The sequence below is a fragment of the Typha angustifolia genome, chromosome 12, assembly GCF_048772165.1.
Source record: "Typha angustifolia cultivar Huaian chromosome 12, ASM4877216v1, whole genome shotgun sequence".
NCBI classification, from domain to species: Eukaryota; Viridiplantae; Streptophyta; class Magnoliopsida; order Poales; family Typhaceae; genus Typha; species Typha angustifolia.
In genome coordinates, this window is record NC_133250.1 from 2,572,951 (window position 1) to 2,584,352 (window position 11,402).

General features: G+C 43.8%; 1 protein-coding gene across 1 annotated transcript; it reads right to left on the reverse strand.

The window, feature by feature from the left end:
* Positions 1–163: 163 nt before the first annotated feature.
* LOC140772619 (pentatricopeptide repeat-containing protein At4g13650-like) lies at positions 164–3,447 on the reverse strand. The gene has a single exon (XM_073114774.1). It carries the CDS (start codon positions 3,311–3,313, stop codon positions 785–787), a length of 2,529 nt encoding a protein of 842 aa, XP_072970875.1. The 5' UTR covers positions 3,314–3,447; the 3' UTR covers positions 164–784.
* Positions 3,448–11,402: the final 7,955 nt, after the last annotated feature.

Below are 11,402 nucleotides of genomic sequence, written 5' to 3' on the forward strand. Positions count from 1 at the left end.
TGTGCGGCCAGCGAGTTGCCACTAGTAGTTCAAATGCTGGCAATTTACTTGAAACGAATCATAGCACAAAAATATATTACCCTAGCAATAGCTTGTCTTTAATCTCGTTTTACAAAATTGGATACACAGATTACAACATTTTCACAACATAAAAGGGAAAACATCCTAAAGGAAAATATTTCTTCTATTAATCAATGTGTACAACAACAAAAAAAAAATATTATTATTGTTTAAAACTTTAAATCTCCTAAAAAGGAAAACATATCTACAATTTAATGTGTGATAACTAAACTATCTAACACTTATATTGCAGATGCGCAGCCCTCTTCGAAGTCTGCAACTGCAAATCCTATTTCTTGCCAATCTTGGACAATGTACAACCAATTATTACAACAGTGATAGGCACATAGCAATACATCACATTGAAAGTATAAATGGTGTGATACACATGTAGCAAAAATGGAATCCTCAGAACTTATTAAGCCCTTCGACACTGTATCACATTTAAAGTGATGTAGAAAAACAAGCAAATAGGTCAAGGTCATGACTTCTATCTGATGAGATCTCTCATTTTCCCAACTTCCAAGAAGCTGAGCAACAGGTCAACAGTCATAGGTTCGTAGCAATACTTCCAGTGCCCTTATTTGTTGCAGCATAGCTTGATGATTTTATCAAGTATTAGAGCTAATACTTTCAGCAGCAACAAAAATTAGCTTCCCAATCTAAACAAATTAACCCAAGATTTCACCTCTTTGGGTAGAAGAATACTCACGTGCATCCTCTCTTATTGTCTCAAGCTGTCACTCTTCTCCTTCAAAAAACCCTTTGCAATCTTTGAAACGTTACTCCATTCACCGGATGCTACGAGGATCTCCCCAAGAAATACATTTGTCAAAGAATCAGTAGGATTAAGTTCCAATAGCTTCTTAGCTGCATGCCTTGCAACCTTCATATTTCCACATTCTTGACCTGAATGAAAAATTGCCCTCCAAGCTGAAGCACGAGATTCAAATGGAATGACATTGTCAATGAAGTGTTCTGCTTCTCTAAACATATCTGCATGACTCAAAACCTCAAGCATGGAGTAATAGTGTTCAGCTGATGCATTTATCTTATAATCTTTGCTCATCAATTCAAAGAAACGGAAGGCTTCATCTACAACTCCTATTTGGGCACATGCCTTCAGCACAGAGGCAAATGTGCTTGAATTTGGAGACTTACCCTTCCTTAACATATGTTTAAAAAGTTCAATAGCTCTAGGGGGGCATCCATTGTCCACATTTGCTGAGATTATTGAGGTCCAAGAAGAAGAGTTCTTTTCAGGCATGTAGTTAAAAGCATTAATTGCATCTGTAAGTTTTCCACAACTGGAGTACATTTTGATAAGAGCATTGCTCATGTGAGGGTCAGAAGCAAGACCTCTTTTTGTAATGTAGGCATGAGCTTGGAACCCTGCATCAAGACGAGCAAGTCTACCACAAGAGTTCAAAATAAGAAATGCAGATGAATGATCGAGTCTCCCATGAGAGCGTTGGATCGCTTCAAAAAGTCTGAGAATTTCTTCATGGTCCTTGACTTCATTTAAAGATTGAACCAATGAATCCCATGGAATTTCACACTCTGGTATTGATGAGCATAACCTAAGAGCTTGTTGGACTTGCCTCACCTCTGAATAAAGGTTGATGAGACATTTAACAATAGAACCAATTGATCCATAACCATTTCTAATTGCGTTGCAGTGGATTTCCTTTCCACTAGTAAGATCTCCCAAAGCAATGCACGCTAGAAGTGTAGAAGTATAAGTGAAATCATTAGCTTTGATATGCTCCAACTGCATTTCTCTAAAGAGCTGCAAAGATTTCCTAAACTGAAAATTCCAACAGTTCCCTGCAATTATTGTAGACCATAGCACGCTGTCTGGATTCTTGATTCCTAAAAAAAGGTGAAAAGCTGCCTCTAGAATTCCACACTTTGCATACATATCGATAAGTGAGCTCATTACATAGCCATCTGACTTCATATTTAGTTTCACAATGAAGGCATGCACTAATTTTCCTGCATCCAAATCCATACGGGAAGCACAAGACTTCAAACTGCTGGTTACAATAAACTCATCTAGTTTTGCTCCAGCAGATAGAGAGTACTTTAAGAGCTTAAAAGGAACTGCATCAAAAGTGTCATCTGACACCCCAAAACTTTGACAGTCAATGTACATATCAAGAAGAGCGCTAATCACATGAGTGTCCAAGTCGAAGCCCATCCGAATCATATAGGCATGTACTTCCTTACCATGACAAAGATCTCCCAATCTCGTGACTGCATGAAGGGCACTACCTAGTGTGTACCTATCACACTGCGAACAGTTGAGCATCAATGTACGAAATAACATCAGTGCCTCTTCATCACAATTGTTATGAGTGTAACACTCAATGATGGTATTCCAAGAAACCAAATCCTTTTCAAACATCTTGTCAAATACCTGCCTCATGGATCTTAATTCTCCAATTCTTCCATAAAACTCTATAACACAATTCTCCAAGAACAGACAAGAACTCAAACCCAACTTGATTATACAACAATGTATCTGAGCTCCAAAACAAGTGTGACCTAAATTCCCAGATGCCTTCAATCCAACAGAGAGAACAAAGGCATCAAGACTAATTCCACCCCAAGTCATCCGTAAAAACAGCCTCAATGCTTGTTTATTGTGCCCATGCTTAATGTAACCACTCAACATTGCAGTCCAGGAAACCACATCCGGCCGACATATTCCATCAAAAACGCGCTCGGAGTAATGAAGATATCCACAGCTTGCATACGAAGTCACAAGAGCATTGGCCACAAATAAATCCTCTAAATAGCCCAATTTTAATACAGCACAATGCAATTCACGTCCAAAATCGAGACTTGCAGTGGAAGCACAAGCACGCAACATTACCGAGAAAACAAAGGGGTCCGGTTGGATATTGTCATCGAGCGGCTGACGCAACATGTCGCGAAACAATGACAAGGCCTCAAAAGCTAGGCCATTAAGAACATAGCCAGACATAAGCATAGTCCATGCAACGAGAGTTCTGTTAGGCATTTCATCGAACAGCTCACGAGCGGCGTCCATGGACCCGGTGCGCGTGTATGATTGGAGCAAGGAGAAGGCATGCGTGGATCTAATGCCATTAGCGCAAGTAGTGGGCCGATAAATGGCTCTGATGGAAGTGAAATCTTGGGTAGGTTTTTTAGAAGATTTCTGGAAGATGATGTGATAAGGTAGAAGAAGTGAAGGGGATGAAGAGGAGCAAAGAATAAGGGATGGCATGACTCTATGTTTCTTCTCATCCTTCCATCCTTCTCCTTCTCCTTCTCCTTCTCTTCCTCTTCTCCACTCGTTGTAGGCAAGCTTTGGTAGTTCTGCATGAGGCGAGTATTTTTAGCGAGAGGATAACGCCGACAGTTTACATGAAACATCACACAAAATATCTATGATCCAATATTATTTATACACTCTGAAAGAATAGAAAAGAAAAGAAAATAAAATTGTAACTCATAAATTAGGCAATTTACTGTAAAAAAAGCCCTTCAGTTTTCTAATCCGCTGAAATAGGCCATATTTATTAAATTATAATTTTTAAAAAATCTCACGCTATCACATATGTAATTTATATGCATCGACTATATAAAATATATATTCTAATTTTTAAAAAATATATCGAGTAATTTATACACATTATCTATATAAAAGAGATACGCTCTAATTTTAAAAAAGATGTCACACATTATCTATATAATATAAACGTATTACTTATGCAAAAGGTACGCTGTAGATTCTAATAATGTGTGCATCGAAATTTAAAAAAAAATGTCATACATCACTTATATAATTTATACGCGTCGCTTATACAAAATATATGCTCTAATATTTAATAATGCGCGCATCGAAATTAAAAAGATAGATTAGTAAAAAAGCTTGGATTTACAGTTCGATAATTGGTGGGGCCTATTTCTGCAAAATAAAAAATTAAAATGCTTTTTGCTGTAAATTACTTTCAAATTATTTTTGTTTTATCCAAAGTTAACAACATGTGAATCACTAATTATTGGCTCATTTGTGTCAAAATCATCTTCATTTTTGTTTTCTCCTAAGTTATACTTAGACACATAGATACTCTCTTCCTCTCAATTCCGCTTGTTTTGGATTCGTCCTTAGATTCAACACAAACAATTAATATCTGAAATAAAGTCCACATTAGTTCTGCTGCTTTGCAAGTTATCTCTTAGTTCTTCCATTGCCACTCAAAATTGCTACTACCTTAGAGTTATCTTAGAGTTTTTGACCAAACTAGCTCTCTTCCAAACTTTTATTTTTTATTTTTTACCAAAATAGATCACCTAGCGTTGAAAGAAGAGGAACGGAAAAACTAACAAATGCAGCATCTTTTATATATAAGATATAATCTGATCAGCGTTTTATATCTAATACAAAAAAATTATTATGGTAGACTTAGCTAAATCTATCAATATTTTATCTAAAATATTTTAACTAAACTATTGTTAAATTTAGTGTTATATATTCTATATAAATTGTTAATAAAATGCTAGGCTTTTCTTTATTTGTTTTTAACCGCACTTATCTAGGCATCCTATATTTTGAAAGAATAATTTCAATTAGATCCCGAATTTTTCCCGTTTTCCCCCATTTTTTGTGAATAAGGAGCTTTTTACAACTGTGACTAACCCCTTAGGAGGGCACCAGGGCTTCTAAGTTGAGGACGGTGGTGAGATCTGAGTGCACCGGGTCTCTCGGATGCCATACAAAACAGCGAGCTTCATCCTTGCCGCGCTTTGCTGCCCAGTCTGTCGCACCATTTCCTTCTCGAAAAATATGTTAGACTAATATATGATCAAAAGAGCTAAGCAACATACCACACTCAGCAACTAACCCTCTTATCCTCCATAGGCACTCCTCCAGTATGTTGACCAACTCTAGGGAGTTCGATTCAACTACTAGGTTGTCGTAACCTTTAGCCAATCGCAGGCCAAGTCTGAGGGTCCACACCTTCGCATGCAAAGTCGACTCCAACGGGCATGGCTCCTATGCCGTAGCCAAGAGCAAACCGCTCGTCGCTCCAAAGAGCACTCCATCTCTGCTCTAGTAGTTGTTCTAGGAGAAGGCTCTATTGACGTTAACTTTGATCCACTCTAGTTCCGAAGGTTGCCATTTTCGTCCACCTAGCCTCGCTGGCTTAGGCTTCTTCTTGCACTGTACAACATAGTCCAACACAAGGTGGGAAGCTTTGCGCACCACTGCCCTTGGCGATTTTGATGTCCCACGAAACACCTTAGTGTTACAATGTTTCCAAATCATCCATAAGGTGGATGTGATCAAGGCTTTACGTGCCAAGTTTTGTGATTAGTCCCCAACCCACATAGCACAAATCCACTTTGAGTTGAGCTGCCCCACCAGTTCGGTGCTCCACTCTTGGATTGCCACGAGTTTCTCCCAAACTGCTCTAGCATTTTGGCAAGCGAAGAATAAGTGGTTCACACTTTCATTATAGATGCCGCACATGGGGCAGTTCTCGTTCGGCTCGATGTGGAGTGCATGCAGGTATTCCCTCATTGGCAGCCTGCTCCACACTAGCTTCTAGCAGAAGAGCCTTATTCTTGGTGCTAGTGGCAGCCGCCACAGAATGGCCCACTTCGGCCACAAGGCTTGACATCGAGGAGGAGGAAGCCATAGATGGACTTGGCCTTCGGTTCCCCTTTGGGATGTGGCCTCCAGATCCAGCTATCCATGCAATGGTCCTCACCTAACGAGATCGCATTGATGCAAAATGCCAGCTCCTCTCCCGTCTTGGCAACGATCATCTCCAAGCGCCACTACTGGTCTACCGCTAGCTTGCTGATCAGTCGGTCACAGTCAAGCAGGTGAGGGTGAATGATGCGCAATCGGTGACTCCATGGGATTGTCGTGGCCCATGAATCCGCCGCGGACGGGTGTTGTGTCCATTGCCAATGAGTTTGCGGCAGCCAATTCGGATTTGGCCCACTGTCAATCAAATAGCTCTCCACACCCACAACGCTTTCGGCGGTATGTGGGGATGCCATGGATCAAGCGCACCATACTTACCCTTGAGGATTTTAACCCAAGGATGCTCATCTTCATTAAGGACCTTGAAGACTAGTTTCCCAAGTAGAGCTGTTCTCATAGTCTTAAGGTTTTTGACAGTGAGGTTGCCAAAGTCCTTTGCTATAGTGAAGGTGTCCTAGTTAATGAGATGTAACCCTCGCCCTCCACCTTTATCCCAGAGGAACTCCCTTGCCTTCTTAGAGATGGCCTCAAGAGAGATATCTAGGATCCGTGAGCATCCCATCCAATACATCGGGATCACCAGCACAGTTGAGTTAATGAGGGTGAGCTTCCTCATCATGGAGAGCAGGCTACGCTTCCACCCCACGAGCTTTTAACCGATGCAGTCAGCCAGAGGTTGATGATCCTTCACCTTGATTCGGCTACCGAAGACCAGCATACCTAGATAGGTGAATGGCATCGGTGCCTCCAAGAGGTTTAGAGAACTGCAGACCACTGAGGCTTGTTCCACGTTCATCCACTTGGGCATGAAGAGCTCAAACTTGTTAAGGTTAACCTTTCGGTTGGTTAATATTGAGTAGTCCTTGAGGCATTCAAGAATGCTTCCAGCATTGGTGGCGGTGGGTTGGGTCGTGATGAGCAAGCAGGTCATCTGTGTACAATAGGTGCATGAGCTACTCATCTCCTACTTAGAAGCTAGATGTAATAAACTAAAAAAAAATCGGGGCACGTGCCCACCCTCATGTCCCCTACTTTGGCAGATCTTGGCCTAACATAGGGGTGCCTCTGTTAGGCTAAGGTGAGGGGAGGAGGGCAGGCCAGCCCGAGCACATTGCACCTTGCCTCGGGGACTAGCTCAGTCGCGCCCGCCTTAGGCACTCAACCAGCTCAGTCGCGCCCACCTCAGGCTGGCTTGACCAGCTCAAGCACGTTGAACCCGCCCCAGGGTGGGCTAGGCAAGCCTGGGCGCACCTGCCTCGATTATGTTGTGCCCACCCTGGGTTGGCTAAGGCCAGGCCGGGTGCGCCCGCCTCTAACTGGCTCGGCAAGCTCGAGCACATTGAGCTTGCCTCGAGCTGGGCCAGGCGTGCCCGATCAACCCGAGCGTGTTGTGCCCACCGTGGGCTGGGTGGGCCAGCTCGGCGCGCCTGCCTTAGGCTGGGCCTAGCCAGCCCGAGCGTTGAGCCTGGCTAGCTCTCCTAACCAGTCCGAGCCTTGGCTGTGGGTTGGGCTTGGCCCAGCCCAACATGCTCTTTTGAGCCCCTTTTCATTCTTGTGCTTTGCCTCATGTTTTGGGGCAGGGTAGGGGTTGAATCGGGTTTTCTTTCCCCTTTATCTTAATTCACAACATTTAATATTACTTGTCCCCATTTTCTGTTCCTAGTAAGCCTTGATTTTGGTGCTAACTTAGTGATTTTGTCGCAAAGCTCCCTGTGACCAATGCTCAGCCCGAGGTCAGCCGTGATTAGGTGGGGACCACTCTTTGCCAATGACTTTTTAGCGAATTTAGGCAAGTGGTCTATCCACTCTAGATTTATTATTTGATGTATAGCATAAGCATATATGACATGCTAATCTTTGCATTCTAGCAAAACCTATCTAATTAGTACGTTGTTTGACATGATTTGTTCTTTATTTAATGTGATATGCTACATGCTTAGGTAACCATGTTTACTATCCTATTACTTAATTACCTTGTCATGACACTTGCACACGTACACGATTTGAAAGGGGATGATTCTATGTCTCGGCAATACCTAATACCTCCCCAGCTAAGGTTAGGGACGGGGGATATTTTATAGTATATATAGTATGGCCTACACCTAAGATCTCAGTCTGTGGATCCCTAACAATCAGGCAGTCGTTTCGTCGGGTGATAGGCGATTTACTATCGATCGATGAGAATCTATCCCTTAAGGGTGCTTAAACTGAAAAATAAGGGTAGGATGACATAGACATAGCGGTACTCGATGACATAGGGTAAAGTTGTCTGTCAATGACGGTTCATGAGATTTTCGCACTATAGTGAGATGATATGGAGCCGCGGGCTCGGAGGGGTCGTACCGATGTGTAGTATTGACCTCGGTTTGGGCTTATGATTGGGGTCCTTAGTCTACAGGGCGGACGACCGATCATACTGTTCGCCTGGTTATGGGTAGGCGATTTTATTAGCTAGGGTCTACCCTCTCTTGAGGGCCTGTGTTAGGAGATGTACCCTGCATAAAGAATAGATAAATTAATTGTAATCCGGTTGGACCATGCTTGCCAATTATTGACATATATACTCCATGTTATGATGCATATCATCATATATGGTTCACTTTCATGTATCTTTTGAGCCAGATGTGATAATTGTTGCTGATGAATAATTAGGGATAGTATTACTTATCGAGCGTTAGGCTCATTTCGTATTGACATTGAATGCAGATTGACTTACCTCTTACAAGAGGCTTGGCAACTACTAGCTAGTTGGGCGATAGCCCCTTTTTTTTAGTTTCATATTTCATTCTGAACTTATAATCAGGGATTTATATCCCCGTTTTGTAGCTACTTTGATTATGTACTCTTATCGGGGATGTTTATCCTTCTATTATATTATGGATGGATTTGCTGTGGTCTGGAGGTCTTTCTCCATTGTTCTGCTTAAATTATTTGGATTTCTTGTTTTGATGGCATGTTGTCGAGCTTTTAAATCCCCATGTGACCCTCAGCCCCGTGAGAGCCACGCGGCAGTATTAGGGTGTTACACTCAAGAGCTGGCCGCTAGCTATCTTGACGTTGATCAGGCTAGTGAGGTTTTGAGACACCAATATGAACAAACAGGGTGAGAGCGGATCCCTTTGCCGGAGGCCATGTTGAGGGATAATCCAGTCCGTCGGGGTTCCGTTAACTAAGAAGGCAAAGCTTAGAGATGAGATGCAGGCTATGATCCACTCACACCACCTCACCAGGAAGCCCATCCTTGCCAATGTTTGGAGGACAACGTTCTAGCTCACCCTATCGTAAGCATTTTCCATGTTTAGTTTTAGTATCATCACCGGCGGTCGACTCTTGTCATTTGTCATGGAATGGGCAACTTCTTACGTAGCAAGGGTATTATCCAAGATGCTGCGGCCGACGATAAAGTGACTTACTCTAGGCCTACCAGTTGAGGGAGCAAAATTTTCAATCTATTCACCAAAATTTTGGCCACCACTTTGTAGATGACATTGCAGAGAGCTATCAGCTAGCATTCTTTCACCATTGTCGGCTGATCCTTCTTAGAGATGAGGGTGATGAAAGTCTACCCTCACCGTCTCGGGAGAGAGGCTAAGTTGAAGAAGTGGTTCACCGCTTCGATGACTCTGTCGCCCATGACAGCCCAATATCTGATATACACCTCGACCTGTAGCCCATCAGGGCTCGGAGCCTTGCCCCAAGGGAGGCTCCAAAGGGCCAATTGGATTTCTTGAGGGGCGACCAGAGCTACAAACACTTCTGCTTTAGTTGGCAAAATCCTGGGCAAGGGCGACCATGTTGGGTTACTGGTCTCCATCAACTCCGCTGGGCCCCAAAGCCGAAGATAGAAGTCTTTCAAAGCAGTGCCCACTTTCGGTTCTCCTTGGATCCACCCACTGTCCTCGAGGAAGAGGTCGGGCACTTGGTTCTAGCTACGTTAGATGGAGGCAGTGAGATGAAAGAACTTCGTGTTCCGATCCCTATCTTGCACCCACTTCATCTGAGATCTTTGAAGCCATTTGATGTTGATCTACCTACTGAGAGCATATTTGCGGTTGTAAAGGAACTACAGGCTAAGGAGCTCGACCTCATCCAGGCCTCCAGCTCGTGCCTGACCTTCGCGAGTTTTGCTTTGACATCGCCCATTGTAGACTTACTCCAGCTTCTCTTGGCCTTCCTGAAGTTGCTTGCCTTATGCACGAAGGCTTGCATCGGGTTCCCCCTCCCTCGCCTGCTCCATACATCACGGGCGATCCTCACTTTTCGCATAGTCGAGCCAAAAGAGCTCATAGCAGAATGGGTGGGCTGAGGCCGAGGTCGACTGGGGAGTCAACGGGAGTAGTGGCGCATGATTCGATGTAGATCGATCGAGGTGTTTTACCTTACTTAAGGGGTTGAGTCTCAGCCATCTCATGTTCACTAGGACTTAATCTAAGCGGACCTAGTGAGACGGGGGTTGCACTAGTTGTTGCACCATGTGTAGGGTAAACCTTTAAATCCTGTCACACAACCTGCTGCATCAATGAAATCAGCAAAAGTATCTACTTTGTGCTAAGGGCGACTGTGCTTGAGCTTTTTTTCATCGCTCTTGAGATAGGCGTTGAAGTCACCCGTGACGGCCCGTGGTATGTCGATGGGAGCAAGCTGTAGTGGCTCTTTCCATAGGCTTTGTTGCTCTCGGACGTCGTTGCTTGCATAGACGACCGAGTACTTTCACATCTCGCCAATTATCCTAGTGACAACTAGGTGTGCATGTGTGCCGGGATACCGCCATAATATCTACCCAGCCTATCCTCGTCTTCTAGAGGATGATGATATCGCCCAACGTACCGACTATCGGTACTGCAAACCAAGACCAGCACTTGCCCAAGGCTTTAGCGACGATGCCAACGCGTTCCCAGTTGACATGGGACTCTAGCAAGACCAAGATGTCCAGTTTGTACTCCCTATTCAAGTTTTTACAGCGATCTAGAAACTTCAACGCACCATGATAGTTTTAGATTAAGGTTTTCTGCATTTAGAAACTACGACAGTGGTGGGGGTTAGGGGCCCAATTACTCCTCTTAGGGTATAGTGCTAGAGCCTTGCCTTCTGCCAACTATTGGTGATTGTCTTCCTCCATGGCTTCATTGTCCCTACTGTAGCTTGCATTCTGGTCCACCAAGGCGAGTTGTAGGTTTTCGACGTCAAGGTCCATACCATCTCCCTCCTTATCATGCTGGGATGGGAGGAGGGCATGTTTAGTCACGTTGACAGTGCTTGCATGCTGCACCAAAGGGTTGGATTCCGCTAAGGTGGTTGCTCTAGTCCTTGCTGAGGCTAGGCCATCTTGGAGGATCTCTTTAGGGTATGGGTGTAGGTTCTTTGCTCTTGTATCCCTAGATTTAAATGTTTTAACATATGCAGATTGCATCACTCCTTGCGATCCAGACCCCAAGTGTATAGAGATGCCATTAATGCAGTGAGACCTTTGGAGAGGATTGTTTCGTCGGCCATAGGCTAGACTGGGTCCTCCTCACCCTTATTTGCTATGCCCATTGAATGCTCGGCAGACCCAGTAGGGGAGGGGAGGTTTGGACTCTTAGGTGCTCGGTGGCAT